Raw genomic sequence first — 17550 nt, 5'->3', positions numbered from 1 at the left:
TAACTCAGGTAGGGGGGAACGGCTCAGGGCATCAGCGTGTGTTATGTTCTTTCCTGGTCGGTAGATCAAGTTGTAGTTATATGCTGCGAGGAATTCGGACCACCTCGTCATCCGCGGTATGTTAGGTGTAGCTTTGTCTCCTGCAAGGATTCCTAAAAGAGGTTTGTGGTCTGTGACAAGTGAAAAGTTTCTGCCCTAGATGTACTCGTGGAACCTTTTTACTCCTGTTATTGCGGCCAATGCCTCTCTATCTAATTGACTGTAATTCCGCTCCGTTTTTGATAGGGTTTTTGAATAGAATGTGATAGGTGCTTCTTTTCCATTGGGTAATATGTGGCTGAGTATGGCACTGATGCCGAATGGTGATGCATCGCACGTTAATGTTAGTGGCAGGGTTTCGCTGTATTGTATTAGCACACAGTCTGATGTAAGTAAGTCTTTGATTTTCTGGAATGCTGTTTCTTCTTGTCACCCCCAGGTCCATGTAGCTTTCTTATCAAGCAACCTATGTAGTGGTTCAGCTACCATTGTTTTTGTGGCAAAAATACATTGTAAAAATTAATAAGTCCCAAAAAGGCTTGTAAATTTGTTTCATTTTCGGGTCTGGGAGCTTCCTTTATTGCTCTGATTTTGTTTTCAGTGGGGTGGATCCCTTCTTTGTCTATGAGGTATCCCAGGAATTCAACCTTATCAGTGGCTAATTGGCACTTCTCTTTTTTAACTTTAAGTCCCACCTCTTTAAATTTTCATAAGACCTCCGTCAGGCAGTCTTTCAGTTGTTCTTTGTCCCTGGCTGATACTAATACGTTGTCAAATTATGGTACCACCCCCTTTATTCCTTGTAATAGGTGTTCCATTAAGCTCTGGAACACCCCGGGGGCCACGCTAACTCCAAATTGCAGTCTGTTGCATTTGAATGCCCCCCTGTGGGTCACAATTGTTTGTGCTTCCGCTGTTTCTGGGTCAACCGGCAATTGCTGGTAGGCTTGCGCAAGGTCCAATTTTGCAAAGATTCTACCTCCCCCCAAAGAATGTAATAGGTGCTGTACCACCGGAACTGGGTATGCGCTTTGTTGTAGTGCATGGTTGACGGTTGCCTTGTAGTCTCCGCAGATACGTACGGACCCATCTGGTTTAATAGGAGTAACAATTGGGGTATCCCACCTTCGTCGCCAGTGTTGCGTTGTGGGAAGGAAGACTCGAGACCCAGTTGATCTTTTATTCTCTTTATTCTCTGTAGAACTGAACACCGGTGAATCCGCAGCAGCTTTTTTTATAGCGGGCTGCTCACGGCTTGCGGCCAATGACGGCTCTTCAAATTTCCCGCCGTCCGGACCGACCTATCCAAGGTGAGTATGCAAATACATAACAATTTCTAATACCAGAGAAGACCAAAGGGGCCACTCAGGCCTTGGATTTTGGGTGCGTCCATGAGGCTGCCTGTGTCAAAAGGGATTAAAATGAGGATTTATTTTAAACTCTCCACCTGGAAATGGACTGAAATGAGTCTTGCAGGAGTGATGTGTCCCCCTTTGAAAGAAACCTCTCAAGGGGGAAAGGGGCCATGAGGGCAGGAGGGCCAGAGCCTGAAATTATGCAGGGACAATCAAGGTCTAAATCTTGGGGCAAGCCAAGAATTCTCTACATTCAGGGCTTCCTGGCTCAGGACAGGACATAATTCTGCGTTATTCCTTGTATTTTTCCATTCACTGGACTGGTTTCCAAGGCGGCAGCTGGAAAACTCCCTGGGGAGCCAAGAGGGAGGGAGAAATAAATCCCCGGCCTTTCCCTTCATCATAGGGGGGAAGAGGCTCCTCTGCAGGGCTGGGAATGAGCCCGTCAACAAGGACTCGGCTCCAAGTTTCAGAGCTCCAGATTTGGAAATTCATCTGTGGGAAGCAAATATGCTTTTCTTGCTGAAAAAAGAAACAAGCATGAGATGTGGTGATGAAAGAAGGAGCAATCCTGGCTAGTTCATGCCCAGGTTTCCTGCCCTCCTGAAAGGGCTCCCTGCAGATGGAGACCCTCAGTGGGCTCAGGGTCCCTTCCCAGAGAGCCAACCCTCCCCGGGTGTCAGGCTGGGTCTCCTCTACGCTTTTCTGGGGAGCATTGGGCTTTTGGGGGAGTCAACGCCCCCCAAATGGGGAGGCAAGAGGGGCGGTCCCAAGGCAGCAGCTGCATCAGACAGAAACAATCCCCAAAATTGGTCACCAGGAAGTTGCAGCAGGTGAATGAAAACCAACCTGATAGCAACCTCTCCGTCCATGAAGGTCCTGCAGTGAATATGGGAGACAACCTTCCTTCCTCCCTGGACCTTCCCCTCATCCACCCAGGGTCCCCACCCAAATCACCCTGGATAAAAAGACCCTGGTTGCAACTGGAGCCATGTGGGATCTCCTGCTTGGCCAGGACACAGAGGGTGCAATGGCTCAATGGGTGGCCTTTCTTTTTGCCCATCTTCAAGGAGGTTAATACCTCCAACCCTGCACCTGTGTGAGCCTGGGGGGTCTCCCTCTCCTCCTCCTCACCCCACCCCATTCCGCTGCTTTCCTGGCTGGGGGCTGGAGGGTCGCCTCGCTCTGGCAAAACCCCCAGGGGCCTCAGGCAACAGAGTGAGGCTCACTGGAAGCAGCAACCCAGGAGAGTCAGCTGGTTGCCAGGATGGCGGCTGGCTTTGCCCCCTCCGATCCGATCCCCGGTGGTCCTGGGGGCTTTGGGAGGAGATCCCAGGGGTCCCTTTTGGAAGGAAGCCAGGGGGAAGGGGGAAAGGCTGGGGAAGGGGAGCCTTTCCTCCTTGGGGCTGCGAGAGAGGCCAGGGGTCCTGGCAAGGCTCTCTCCCCAGAGGAGGAGGACCGAGAATTTCAGCTTTTTCTCCGTGTTTTTATGGGGGGGATTCAAGGATGAAGTCGAGGCCTCTCCTGTCCCTCCAGCCGCCCCCTGAGGAGCAGGCCGGAAGCCCTCGATCCCCCATGGACCAGGGGAAGAGGCTGCCTTCAGAAGTGGGGGGGGCTCTGTCCCTGGAGGTCTTCCAGGAAGGCCTGGACACTCCTTTGCATGGAATGGTCTGGGGTCTCCTGCTTGGGTAGGGGGTTGGACTAGATGACCCCCAAGGTCCCTTCCGGCTCCATTCTGATGGGATCTTAAGGGCAGGAGCCTCTTTGTCAAAAATGGCTCTGAGGACAACATGGAGTCCTCCACTTACAAACATCTGTTTGGTGACTGAAGTTACAATGGCACTCAGGAAAGTGACTTATGACCAGTCTTCACACTAACGACCATTCCAGCACCCCATAGTCACGTGACAAAAACTCAGACATGTATTTATGACACTTGCAGTACCTTGGGGTCATTGGAGTCACTGGAAGATTTGCTTAACGACCGCATGATTTAACTAAACACCACACTCATTTGCTTCACAACCGAGGCAAAAAAGTTGGTAAAATGAGACAGAACTTACTTAGCAACAAAAATTGTGGTCATAAGTGGAGGATTGCCTTTATTGCCTTATAGTTCCTTGAAATTTATCTCCAGAGACATTCAGGATCTCTTAGTCAGAATATTCACCTTTCTTCTCCCCACTTCTGCTCGCTTCCAGGGAGCCTGGAGCAAAGTCCTTGGTAGGACTTATTTCTGGGGCTTCCAGGGCTGGAAGCACCCTGAGATGACTGAGGTGAACCCCCAGGTAAAGCCTTCAAGGGTTGCACTGCTTCCCACCTTGGAGAGAAAGAGAGAGAGAGAGAGAGAGAGAGACCCTCTTTCCTCTGGTGGAGTTTGAGATGCCCCCAAACTCCTGCTTGCAACTATTCACACGGTGCAGCCACAATGAGCCCAATTTCGTCAGGATGCAGCCTGACTATCCCGTGGGGCTTCTCCTCCTTCCGCATCTTCTGGACTCCGGTCTCAACTAGCTCAAGCATTGGGGAAAAGAACCGACTTTAATCAGGGGATAGAGAGAGGATGGTGGATCTCATGGAGAAGCTTCTTTCACAGGACAGAAGCAGCTATGGGAAAGGGGTGCTAACTAGGTCTCCTTGAATGAGAACATCTAAGCAAAAGGCCCTGGAAGCCTCTGCCTTCTCTGGCTTGGTGGGATGGCCAATGGCTCTCATGGACATTGTCAAACAACATAATTGGAGCTTGGCTCCCACACCAGCCATCTTACCATTTTTCCTATTCATTCTCTCATAGATACACTATTAGCTGCTCTCAGTATGAATAAGGTGTCAAATTCATTGGCAGTGGCGGAATAACAAATTCCTCTGAATGATTTTCAGAGTTCCCTTTAGCAAGATTTATTGAGATGAAGAGAGTTGCAAGGATTACAGTCATTCAAACATTTCCCATTGAAAAATGTAGGCATGATTTTTTTGATTCCTGCACACTATCTAAGTTGAAATAATTAGTGTCTATTTTGAGATAAAAGGAAATTTTACAATTCTTTAAATGTCATGGTGTTATGTCTTATGTTTTTACATTTGTTCTGGCTGTAAGCTGCTCCTTTGTGTTCAGGTCTGGCCTCAGAAGGATAATGTAGCACTTGGGGATGAAGATGCAGCCCAGCAGACCAGCACTGGAGGCCAGGATGGAGAAGACCTGCACAGCCACCATGTGTTTCCCTTTGGTGCTCAGGTAGGTGGGCACAAAAGTCACCCAGACACTGCAGAAGACCAGCATGCTGAAGGTGATCAGCTTGGCTTCGTTGAAGGCCCCGGGCAGATTCCTTGCCAGGAAAGCCACCGTGAAGCAGATGACAGCTAGGAAGCCCATGTAGCTGAGGGTGACGTAGAACATGACAACGGCCCCTTCGTTGCATTGCAGGATGATCTCTCCAGGCTGGGAGAGGAGGTCAGAGTCAGGGAAGGGGGGAGAAACTCCCAGCCAGATGGAGCAGTTGAGCACTTGGACAGAAGAAGAAGAAAGAATGATGGAGTTGGCCAAGCTCTTTCCCAACCATCTCTTTGCTCGGTTTCCTGGTTTTGTGGCCAGGAAGGCCAGCACCACCGTGATGGTTTTGGCCAAGAGAGAAGAAACAGCAACTGAGAAGATGATGCTGAAGACTGTTTGTCGGAGAAGGCAGGTGGCTTTCCTTGGTTGACCAATGAAGAGAGAAGAAGACAAGAAGCAAAGCAGGAGGGAGACCAGGAGGATGTAGGAGAGGTCCCGGTTGTTGGCTTTGACAAGGGGAGTTTCTCGGTATTTCATGAAGATGGTTAAGGCAAGGCCTGTGGTTAGGAAGAAGAGTAGGGCAAAAGAGACCAGGATGATGCCCAGGTGTTCTTCGTAAGACAGGAAGGTTATAACTTTCGGGATACATTGGACTCTGTGTTGATTTGGATATTTATCATCAGGACACTTGGTGCATTTTCCTGTATCTGAGAAAGTCAAAAAGCAATATTTCTTTAATTATCTGTCATTTTACCTTTCTAGAAATACCTTTGTTGGAGAACAGCTGATAACAGGGAGAATTTCTGAGATGTATTGGGTAAGAATTCCACGGGGGGGCGGGGGGGATAAGAAAATATCACTTTCTGAAATCTGTATAGGTAAGTTGTATGAAATTTGGGGAAGTCCTAGGACCTAAAGCAATCCCTGTCTTCTCTTAAGAAGCTTCATAGGAACCTACATTATTACAGGTAAATAATGAATCTGATCATCTTTCTAGGCAAACGTCCTGGGTCCTTCCAGGTGGCATTTCTCAGTATTCTGAACCCAGAGGATGCCTATCCTATGAAATCTAGATGGCTGGTAGAGAAATGTCGCTTCACAAATAGCCTGAAATGGCTACCAGGAGCAGCTCTAACATGGGTGCAATGTGGTGCCCCCTTAACTGCCCACACCAGGTCTCTCCATCCAGGAATCGGTTGCTCTCCTCTCATTGGATATTGACAAGATCCTTGATGCAGTTCAGAGGGAGTTTCTGAAGTGGCATCTAAGAAGGTTTCCACATTCTTCTGTCCATTGGATTACAGTCGTAATCTCTGACCAAAGGGCTTCCTTGTATGAAATTAGATAGGTCTAAATGTATTGATACCAAAGATGCTATTCAGCAGGTTCTGACCAGTTTTGGAGAACCGATAGCAGAAATTTTAAGTAGCTCGGAGATCTGGCAAATATTACCTCTGACTGGAGTATCCTTTCCCTGCCACACCCACCAAGCCACGCCCACCAAGCCATGCCCACCAAGCCACGCCCACAGAACTGGTGGTAAAAAAAATTGAAACCCACCACTGATTGATAGCATTTCGGGAGAGCAAGCATGTAATTAATGCACAGGTGATACTGAATCCATGAGGTAGGATTAATAAAATTAGAATGAAAGTTGTTATGAAAAATTTATATATAGTAATGATGGGATATAAAGAAATAATATATTTTAAAAGGGATTTCCATGTTAATCTCAACTAGATATTTTACACTGACAAACTAATAAGAATTTGCTTGTTTCTTTATGCAAATGATAGATTGCCTGACTCCCAGTATTTCTAGATTGCTTGTTATTCAAAAAGATAAAATGAGTCCTAAAGGGTCCCCAAAGCCCCCCTGTAGCCCCCTATCCCCCCCCCCCCAGGAGGGGCTCAGCCTCCCTCTGCTCAAGAGCCTGCAGGGCAGCCTGACTTTTGTGGCTTTTGGAAGACCAGTCAGGGTGGGAGCCATCCGGAGCAGAAGCCCTGAAGGGTCTTGGGGGAAACGGAGGCCATCTTACACCATCCATACAGACCAGCTTCGTACATATTCAGCTTTACCTTTGGGCTTGTATTTTAACATGTCTTCTCTGGTGCAATGTGAATTTTTCTTTGAATTTTTGGGATGCCTATTTTGGGGCGTCTTTTTTTACTCTTCTACAAATGTGTCAGATTTGAGGGTCTATTTTATTTATTAGAGCTCTAGATTCCCCTCCTGGAAAGCTGTGGTCTTCCTCTTCCAAGAACCAGCAGATGAACTGATTTCCTTCCTACTCTCTAGATTTACCCAGAGGTTCAAGCACTGAACTAGCTTCCTGCACCTTCTTATTTTTATTAGTCCTCTATTTTCTATGCTTTTTGTGAGTTCTCTTTCAACCTAATCACAATTCTGTATTAAGGGATTCCCCCCCTCCCCTTTGAACCATTGCTGGGTTTATTTTTGGTTGGGGCTCTGGTTCCTATTTCGTTGTTTAACAACAACAACAATAACAAAAACAAACAAACAAACTCAAAAAGCCCAAAAGCTCTCCATCTCTGATCCTTCAAGAAGATATTTCTCCTTATGGCAGTTGATGACCTTAATTGCTTGATAAAACTTTTTATGCATCAATTTTGGGGGATGACATGACGAAAATCTGTTTCAGATGGGAAAAAGCAATGGACATAAGTCAATTCCTCTAATTTCAAAGATCTTCCTAGAAAGGTTAAAATGGACACATCCAAATTAAGAAGCAAAAAAATTGTTTTCCCTGGAAAATTTGTCCAATCTGCCTTGCTTTTCTTTCTCTTCCTAGCTCTAATTTAAGGTCTTTGGGTTATTCATCGCCTTAGATAAGAAACTGTGCATTTCGACAATAAACAAGGAAACAGTTAAGCTTCAATGTGTCTTTCAACATGTACTTTCATCAAAATGATCTGGATGAATCCATTTCCACCAGGCCTTCTATCTTCATTGGTGTCACCCACCTTCCTGAGTGGAGAAGGTCCCCTCCGGACAAGGAATGCAGTCATAGCAGCAAACTGGCTCTCCTTCTCGAGCCTTCTTTACAAATCCAGGAGGACAACTTTCCACACATCTGGACTGAGGCAGGGACTGAGTAGAAAAAGAAGGAATGCCAAAGCAAGTGTGTTAATACTCACCATCCATGGAAAATGGAGGTAGACATGGACATTAGCCCATTAGCATCTAGTCTTGTCTTAGATAAATTATGAAATCTCTCTCTAGTTCCAAATGGTTGTAGGAGACACAACTACAGACAGGTTCTTCATTTACTGTAGTTCCTGCCTTTTGCTTCTGACGTATCACATAGCAAGAAAGGACTTTTCCATGTAATAAAGTTTGGAGGGATGGAATCGAAAACAGATTTAAGCATTAAGTGTTTGTCGGTTCTTCCTAATGACCCTATTAACATGTACTCCTCCCTTCTTTATGAAGCCATGATTTCAAAGTATGCTGATCTATTCCTATTAAATTTTAGAATTTATTACATTCAGAATACATTTTAGATTTATTACATTTTTGTATACCAGATTTATTAAAATAGAGAAAACCTGTAATGAAGAAAGAAACCTTTGACCAGCAGAACAAGTAAAGATTTCTTCTTCTGGAGAATCTTCCCTCTGACAGTCCCAAAACAGTCTCCCAGTAACATACGAAGGAAAAATTTAGGCTATCAACTTTAAACTGAATGTTCTTTGTTTTATGCATATTTATTTGTTCAGTTCATGTAGCTGCCACGCTGGTGAAACAAGCATAAAACAAATTCTTTATTTTCTAGGACTGTAGTGAGAAGAGGTGGAGGTGAGGTCATGAGAACGTGTCCCTCAAAATGTTGAATAATATTGAAGCCTGCAAATCAGTCAAGAAAACAATCAATTCCCACATTCAATTCTCACTGAAGGTCATCCACCGTGGCCTTTAGGCTTAGCAGACTTGAAATGGTCCCTGAGACTTTGGAAAACAGAGAAAAGGAGCCAATATTTCAGACACCTTGTTGAGCAAGCTTACCTGTAAAAGAGCACTTTGGTTGACAATCAGAGCCTCTCTTTCAAAAGTCCCTGTGGCCTGGTAGACAAACTTCATATCTGGGAGAACCGCCCAGGTCCTGAGAAGAAGAGCTGCCGCTATATCTCCATTTTGGTCCAAGTATAAATTAAAGTTGGAAAGGTTGCAAAACTGATGCTTCGCCAGAAAGGGATGAAACTGAAATGAAAAGATTCAGAAATGTTAAAAGCAGAAATTCTGGGTTCTTATCTCGTGTGTCTTTTCACATTTTTCACATTTAAGGGGCATGCATAAGTGCACCATCATGCCTCCTGTCCCTGTCCTATTGTCCCCATTTAATCGTACCTATTTTCTGTATTCTTACTCATGTTTATACTTATACCTATTATCTTGTAAGCGATTGACAAATCAAATAAATAAATAAAAATTTGAATCTTTCTTGCACATGATTTGCAGGTATTCTTAGTTGGAAGAAGAGTTACTACTATCTTCAAAAGTGAGAAAGAAGGATTGAGCAAAAATGTGTCAATCATATTTATCAATATAAAGCAAAATGGACAAAAATTGTCAATTATATAGAACAGTGCAGAGCATCAGAACATAAATGAACAAACCAACCAATAAAGAGATTATTCATAAACTCCCTGAAAACTCCCTGTAATCTTCTGGTTTGGGGAGACCCCAACTCAAGTATCAGATCCCCCTGCAGGCACCACAAGGCTCTTTCCAGGAGAACTTTCTGAGGATCAGGAGGAGTCTGGGAGCCCCTTCTCCAGCTTAACACAACCTCTCCGTTGGAGAAGGGAGGATGGAGTCCCCTTCCAGTCACTGAAAGACGTTAGACAGGAGCTTAAGAACGGCCCACTCTCTATTATTCCAGAGAGTGAGACATGGAAAAATAATCCAGTCACAGGATGGAGATTCTGGCTGAATGGGAGGGAAAATGTCTTAAAAGGAAGAAGCCATTTTAAAGCAGAGAAGTTTCGTCTCCCCTTCACTGATCCTTTTCCTGGAAAGACCAAGCAACCTCAGTCAGAAAAAAGTGGGGTTCTGGAAGAGATGAGAGGTTGGGCTAGATAGTCACGGGGTATGAAGGTAAAGTTCAACAATGATAATCACAAACCCATAAAGCCAGGATTTCATTTGAAAATGCACATCTCCTTTTTACAATTAGCAGTGTTTAAATATATCTATCCTGATGCCCACTCTTTGGAATATTACCCCATGAATGATTAAACTGGTCAAAGCCTTTGCCCTTTTGTATCGCAAAGAGGCTCAGATTGTTCTCTCCATCTCCTTTGGATACTTTCCCCAAAATAACTAAGTTGGATGGATCCATATTGGGACCCTTACCTGCCATGGCTGCAGCCTTGGAGCCCCCAACCTCTCTTCGCCCTCCTTGCTTCTCCTTCTCGAAATGGAGGAATAGGCAGCATTCAAGGCCTGGGCCAGAGTGTTAAGGAAAGTGTACAGATAGGAGTGATTTTTGATCCGGATCCTGTTCCTTTTCCTTTGGGTCTCCAGTGGGGCTTTCTGGGTGCATCTTCTCCGGCCTTTGACAGAAAAGATGTGCTTGGAAAGAGAACAATGGAAATAGTGATCTTCAATCTGGGGTTCCAAAAATAAATAGGATTCAAAACGATCATATTTCTCCTTGCATTTCGTATGAAAAGCCCAAAAACTATGGACATATCTCAAAAGTCTGGGCTTTGGAATTGACACATGACCCAGGACTGTCAAGATCCAAACTTTCCCTTCAACGGGTCCTGGCAAACGCCTGAGTGCAAAATAGAAAGGAATAATTTTGTCCACAAGGGAAACATTTTCTATGAAGTGGACGAAGACATTAACTTGTCTCCACCTGGAGAGGTCATCTCTGATGGGTGATGTGTGTCCAGTTGTTGAGAATTGTTGCGATATAACAACACAAATCCCATTCCTGACAAGCATTGGAGGGAAAGTCCTCATGAAATTCTCTCCCTTTTCTGTGTCTGGAGCAAAGAGGCCGATCAAGGTCCATCTGAAATGGAGGAGCAGTTGGATGATTGCTGGGTACTGGATCCCTTCTTTGGGGAGCAACTGGTGGAAAAAGGGGAAATTACTTTTATCACTCAGGGTCCCTGAAACAGGTTCAACACTGATCTGAAAAAGCAATGAGGAATGCTGTGTTATATTTGGAATTGGATCAAGTCCCAAATAGTAGATATTAATAACTCCTTATTGGTTCTCATGAACATATTGGAATAATTTTTACTGATTAGCCATTAAGCCATATCAAAATGTGGAATGCAGAACACAGAACATTAATAAGTCTGTCTATAAAACAGGATGCAACAATAAATTAAGAATAAAACATGCACATCATTTCTGTATCACTCCTATAATTTATTACAATCAGACTCACATATCCGGATCTCAACTGAAGTGTTTGCTGTATTATATATACTTTTTAAAATTCTGACATCTTAGGGTATATATTATTTTAATATATGGATGCCAATAGGTCATTTGTATATTATCTGGTCCAAGGCACTGATGATCTCTCTCTTTCTTAGCTAATTGGCATTCCGATAGTAGATCTGTTCTCCAGTTGTATAAGAGGAAGTGAGAATGCATCTCCTGATATAATTGTGAGATGTCTTTAATTCAAATTTTGCAGTTCTAACACAGAGAATTTGGGAGACTTTACAGGTTTCATACCTTTAATTGTAATAATTATATGCCCTGATTTAAGAAAGATTGAATAAATTCCCAGTTAAGCTCTCAGGATATTATTTTGTCCACCTCCAAGATATTCTACTAGCGATGTGATTGAGTTTGTTCTAATAATGATATGTATAAAACCCCAAACCTCAGTTTGATGTAAGGGCTTGTGAGTAACTTTGAGATTATATATTGTAATAAATGAAAAAGAAACAAGTGATTTTTTTTTTAAAGTTCAAGCAATAAATTCACCTGTATCCTTTCTCTAATTGGCTTGTGTGAAGCCATATCCAGGGTCAGTGAAGATTTCGCCAGGTAATGAAAGGTGTTACTTGCCTCACCATCAAAGAGGCATCTTGACTATGGTGTCATATTCCAAAGACTATAACTTTTGATTCATCAATAATCATTAAATTATTATGTCAGTAGTTTTCTTAACAGTCTACACACTCCAGTTTATATGATAATAATCTCATTTTATCAGCATTCCGAAATGCACTTAGCACCTTAGGCATGTGCACTTCAGGATCCTTCCTTAGTGCACAGAAGTCATTGATATCCAGACTGAAGAACAAGGGTTCAAATATGTTCCTTGTCTTCCCCTTAGTAAGTATCGATTCTCCTTCTTGTTGCCCTATTGAACTCAAACCTCCCTCTCAAACAGGGGCTGGATCAGGGCCAACAGTCTGAGCACTACTTTAAGGGCAATCCATTTCCTCCATAATGCTTCTGTTTAGTATATCAACTGCTACACAAACTTCTATAAAGCAACAAACTTTGGTTTGCCTGACTGAAGTGTGCTACTAGAGGAGCAAACATATTGGACAAAGTATATACCAACATCAAACATGGCTATAAGATTATACAATTACCACATTTGTGACAATCAGACCATATGTCACTGCTTTTAGCACCAGCGTACGTCCCTCTTAGGAGGCGGGCTCTGCCTATAATAAAGACAGTGAAATCTTGGCCAGAAGATGCTTCCCAACAACTTCAGGGTTGTTTTGAGAACACAAATTGGGATGTCTTTTACCACTTTGACCTAGAGGTGCACAGTGCAACTGTTCTGTGCTATATCAAACACTGCACAGATACTATCACTGTGGATAAACATTTTAGGATCTATCCCAATCAGAAACCCTGGATGACCAAGGAAGTCCAGCGCCCCTTGCGTGACAGGACCAAGGCCTTTAGGTCCGGTGATGGGGCAAGATACAGTGCTGCCAGAGCTAATCTGAAGAAAGATATTCGGAAGGCTAAGACTGATTATAAGAGGAAGATTGAGGATATTTTTATAGCAATAACATGAGGCAGGTGTGGCAAAGGATTCAACAAATTACAAACCATCAACTGACCAATGTCATCCCTGCTGAGGGGGATGCTTCATTGACAGAGGAACTGAATCATTTCTTTTCTCGCTTTGAAGTGGAGACATCAGAGACAGATAAAATACAACCACCACCCAATTGTAGCCTCCACCTCATTGTGGAGGAACAGGAGGTAAGGGGCATTCTGAAGGCTGTGGACCCTAGAAAGGCTGCCGGTCCTGATGGTATCTCTGGCTGAGTGCTTAAACACTGTGCTGATCAGTTGGCTGGAAGTCTTTACCAGGATCTTCAATCGGTCTTTATCCCAGTCCACTATTCCATCTTTTTTGAAGGCTTCCAACATTGTTCCGCTGCTAAAGAAGTTCCCTATCAATAACCTCAACAATTACAGACCAGTGGCACTCACTCCTATCATCATGAAGTGCTTTGAGAAATTGGTCTGCCGGCACATCATTTCTGGTCTTCCACATACATTTGATAAACACCAGTTTGCATACAGAAAAAATAGATCTACAGAGGACGCTATAGCCATCACTCTTCACACTGCTCTGACTCATCTAGAACAGCAGGGGGGGCTATGTGAGGATGCTTTTTGTGGATTTTAGTTCTGCGTTTAACACAATTCTTCCACATAGACTAGTGTCTAAACTTCTGGACCTTGGGCTTTCTAATTCAATCTGCCTTTGGATTATGGATTTCCTGTCTGGACGCTCACAGAGGGTCAGATTAGGTAATCATACCTTTTCAGCCCTTATTCTTAACACTGGTACACCACAGGGTTGCATGTTGAGTCCCTTACTCTGTACTCTTTATGTGCATGACTGCATTTCCACTCACACTAGTAGTACTATTGCTAAATTTGCAGATGATACAACAGTGGTGGGACTCCTCTGCGGGGGGATGAGTCTGCCTACCAAGATGAGGTGGACCGGTTGCTTTCGTGGTGTGGAGACAATAACTTGGTCCTCAACACCAATAAGAACAAGGAGCTTATAGTGGACTATAGAAGGAACAGATCAGACATCCAGCCCTTGCTTATCAATGGAGACCGAGTGGAGCAAGTGGCCAGTTTTAACTTTCTGGCTGTTACCCTAAAAGAGGACCTGACCTGGGGTGCTCACATTGCAGCCCTGGTCAAAAGGGCCCAGCAGAGACTATATTACCTGAGGCTTCTCAGGAAACAACAACTGAATGAAAAACTGCTGGTGACCTTCTACCGCTGCACCATAGAGAGCATTTTAACTTACAGCACCTGTGTAGGGTTTGCCAGTTGCACAGTGGCAGATAGGAAAGCACTCCAGAGGGTTAAGGTCATTGCCCAGAGGATCATTGGTTGCCCTCTCCCCTCTTTGGAAGAGCTTTATAACTCCCACTTCCTTAAGAAAGTTCAAAACATCCTCAAAGATCCATCTCATCCTGGGAACCCTTTTTTTGAACTATTACTATCTGGCAGATGGTACAGAATAATAAAAACGAGGACAAATAGGCTGAAAAACAGCTTCTATCCCAGGGCAGTAGCTCTATTGAATTCTGCTGTACAGTGCATTGTTGGTGTGGTGTTGGGGGTTTTCGGTTCAATGTATGAAGGGTGAAGGATGTGTGTTTGTCTTTATTTTCATGGTCATGGTGATGATGTGCACTGAAGATGGTGTTTGATTTCATTGTACGAGGTGCAATGACAATAAACTAAGCTAAACCAAACCAAACCAAACCAAACCAAACCAAACCAAACCAAACCAAACCAAACCAAACCAAACCAAACCAAACCAAACCAAACCAAACTAAACTAAACTAAACTAAACTAAACTAAACTAAACTAAACTAAACTAAACTGACATATTTTCTGATTAGATATTTCAAGACAAAGCTGTTGTCAATAATTGATTTCTTATACAAATTTATATAATTTTAACTCTACCTAAAACTCTTGTTGTTCTGAAAAGAAGAATTCTTGCTACCTAATCTCAAGTTAATTTAAGAGGATCTTGGCATATATTTTAGCCACAACATCTGTTAGCCACAATATCTGTTAGACAATGCCTATAATTCCTAGACTCCCTGTTCACTAATAGGGTGAAAGTAGCTCTTGAATTATACATAGAAGATGATTGCATCTATTCCTCACCTATCACCACCTCACTCAGTTTATCATATTGAGCAAAACACACACAAACCTGTGGAACTTTGTAGGTGCTTCCTAAGGTTGACATCTGGATGGAGATTTCCCTGTAAGCTCCATCAATAAGAGCCAGAAGGTTCTCCTTCCTTCCACAGCTGTAGTTGGGGACATTGGCTTCTCCAGTAGATAGAATGTCCAGCAAGGCATCGGAAGTGTGTAATGTGCTCAAAAAATTGTCATGGAGGTTGTAACCAACTGTGAGATTGTGCAGCAGCTTGGAATTCTTGTTGACTACTTGAATGGCAAAAAAGAAGCGGAGTTTTTTTACAAAACCAAAAGAAAGGCTACTGTAAAAGAAAATATTCATGTCATTATCATCAACAGCAATAACAAATTCCTTTAGTAAATTCAATCCTCTGTCTCTACAAGCCTACTGAGTCTTAAGCCAACATTGATTTAAAACCCAGGATCAGTTAGTTTAGTCGTCAAGTGATGAACCCAGGATTGTACAGGGAGAGGAAAATAATGTTCCTACAGGATTTTTCCTGCCCCATCTTTGGATTTGAGTTTCTTCCACAAAATAAGACAAAAGAGGGAAGCCATGGAAATAAAAAAATATTCCGGTAATTAAACAGACCTTGTAATTTAGAAGTAAGTGAAATAAGAAGAACATTAGAAATGCAAATGGAGGGAATGCAAACCCATCACCTGAATGGCTTCCAAAGCTGACACTTACGTATGACCAGAAGGCATAGAAGGAGGACTGTTAAAAGGCAGCATTATATGCAACATTTTTGTCACAGTGTTGATCATAGCAATGAGATGGTCTCCCGGGTAGTAATAGCTCCATGGACTGTTTCCATCCTGCTGCTCCAAACGCAGCGGGCACTTCCTTCTGTGCTTCCCAGAGACTGGCTGGGACACCAGCAGCATGAGAACAACAAGCAGAAGGTCCATAATTCATAAGGGTGAATCAATTCTGCTCCCAATTCTTTACAAAAACCACAGGACGAGGTAGGAGAATTCAAAGCACTCTTACAAGAGGGAAACGTTAGTGGTTTTCCTGATTCAGTAAGAGACAGTTCAAGCTTCACTTGGAAAAGAAAGAAAAGTACATTGAAGAGCACAGCCCCTGCCTGTCTGAAAATGTCTGTCACACAGGTGCTTCTATCCTTTTTTTGATGCAAAATCCCTTCCATGTTGCTTCAGTCTGGTGTTTACCTGAAAGGAAGTCACTGGAGAAGGAGCAGAAGAGGTCTCAAAGGCTGGATTGGTGACAGGGGGAAGGAACTTTTTCCTCTGGGGACACTGACCCTGGGGGTCCATGTGAGGAGGGTAGCTGGAAAAAAAACATGTTAGTGAAAAAAACACAGAGACACCCCTGGGGACTCTGTTGTGTGTTGATTGTGTCAGGACATGTCCAGAAAGTGAGGCTGGAGGAAAATAGTTCAACAACAAGGGAATTGACTCCTGCAGTCCTTCAACATGGCCTCTAGTCTGCAGAGACATCTGTGAGGAAGGTCAGCCAGAGCGATGGAATTTGCTGACACTCTAGTTGGTGGCACTTAACTCTGGTGCTGCCTGTCTTCTGACACCAAGGAAGCCTTGTGCCCTGCCTAGTATTAAGAGCTGGGCCTGTCAGTGATTTCCTTTCAGCTCAGAACTTCCTAGGTTAATCCTTAAATTGGAGCCGATTTTAAAACGGCCTGTGCCTGAAGTGAAATTACATTCCCCATCTTTCTAACAATAAAAACTGTGAGCTGGGAACTGACTAAGAGGCAGGAAAGGGGCATCCTATGAACTGTAATATCACTGGGTGCCTAGGGAGGAAGTTATAGTGGGTGGAGGGGTTTTTCCCTCACTTTGCCACTCTATCTGTGGCCCTTCCATGCTCATGTAGGACACTCGGCTCTTTTCCATTCTGAAGTTCATTGTTTTGTTAGTAAACAAACTGCAAGTGCTGTGAGGTCTGCAGCTGAGACCGTGGAGGGGCCTTCGGTGGGGTGGAGGGTGCAGACTTACTTTTTGCCAGCTAGAAGAACAGCGTTAGGGAGAAGTGGAGGTTCTGGGGGTGGACTTGGTGACATTCCCACCTCCTGTGAGGTTGTGCAGTGAGCCCTTTCCCCAAAAGGCCCCAAGGGCTTATTTGGAGGCTCCCTGTGTTCTGATTGTGATCAGTTGTGGAGGGACGACCTGTCTCACCTGCACGAGGGACGTTTGTTGGTCCACCTTGGCCTACAGGGGAGAGCTGGAGGGCTAAGTTACGGGGAGCTGAGGGGTACGCCGGGGTCTGTCCTTGTGGTGAGGAGAACGGAGTCCGGTCCCAGGTCCTTTCCTTGGATGTGGCCCCACTGATCGTCCTTTCCCAGCCGCTGGAGGGAGAGACCAAGACCCAACTCCAGTCCGGGGTTCCAGGGGTTTGGGAGTCTGGAGCCTGCTCTTTGGTGGTTCAGAAAAGAGGAAGAGGAAGGAAAGGGAAAAAAAGCTGTTGGTGGCAGAGGCCAGGTTGCCTGGGACTCCAGGGGGCCCACGAGTGCCCTCATGCCAAGGGAAAGATGTCAGAGTATATTCATGAACTGGAATAGAGCTTGTAACAAGGTCAGCCAATGAATAGGCGTAGCAACTAATTCAGTCAATGAGGACTGTTTGGAAACTGAAACTAGAAGTAGCCTAGGCAAAGCTCTGTATTAAGCTCTGCAACTCTGCAGC

At 44.2% G+C, this 17550-nt stretch overlaps 1 protein-coding gene across 1 annotated transcript; it reads right to left on the bottom strand.

Moving 5' to 3' along the window:
- Positions 1 to 4267: 4267 nt before the first annotated feature.
- Positions 4268 to 15798, bottom strand: LOC148128537 (vomeronasal type-2 receptor 26-like). The gene is made up of 6 exons (XM_087948870.1): positions 15595 to 15798; positions 14897 to 15208; positions 10042 to 10830; positions 8674 to 8886; positions 7650 to 7776; positions 4268 to 5372 (listed from the first exon to the last, which is right to left on the bottom strand). Exons 1-6 carry the CDS (start codon positions 15796 to 15798, stop codon positions 4462 to 4464), a joined length of 2556 nt encoding a protein of 851 aa, XP_087804996.1. The 3' UTR covers positions 4268 to 4461.
- Positions 15799 to 17550: the final 1752 nt, after the last annotated feature.

Source organism: Notechis scutatus, unplaced genomic scaffold (genome assembly GCF_049901735.1).
Source record: "Notechis scutatus isolate UNSWTSFEM ecotype Mainland unplaced genomic scaffold, rNotScu1.2 NSCUSCF28, whole genome shotgun sequence".
Taxonomy (NCBI): Eukaryota; Metazoa; Chordata; class Lepidosauria; order Squamata; family Elapidae; genus Notechis; species Notechis scutatus.
Note: the sequence above shows the minus strand (reverse complement) of the source record. Positions and strands in the feature narration are given on the sequence as shown.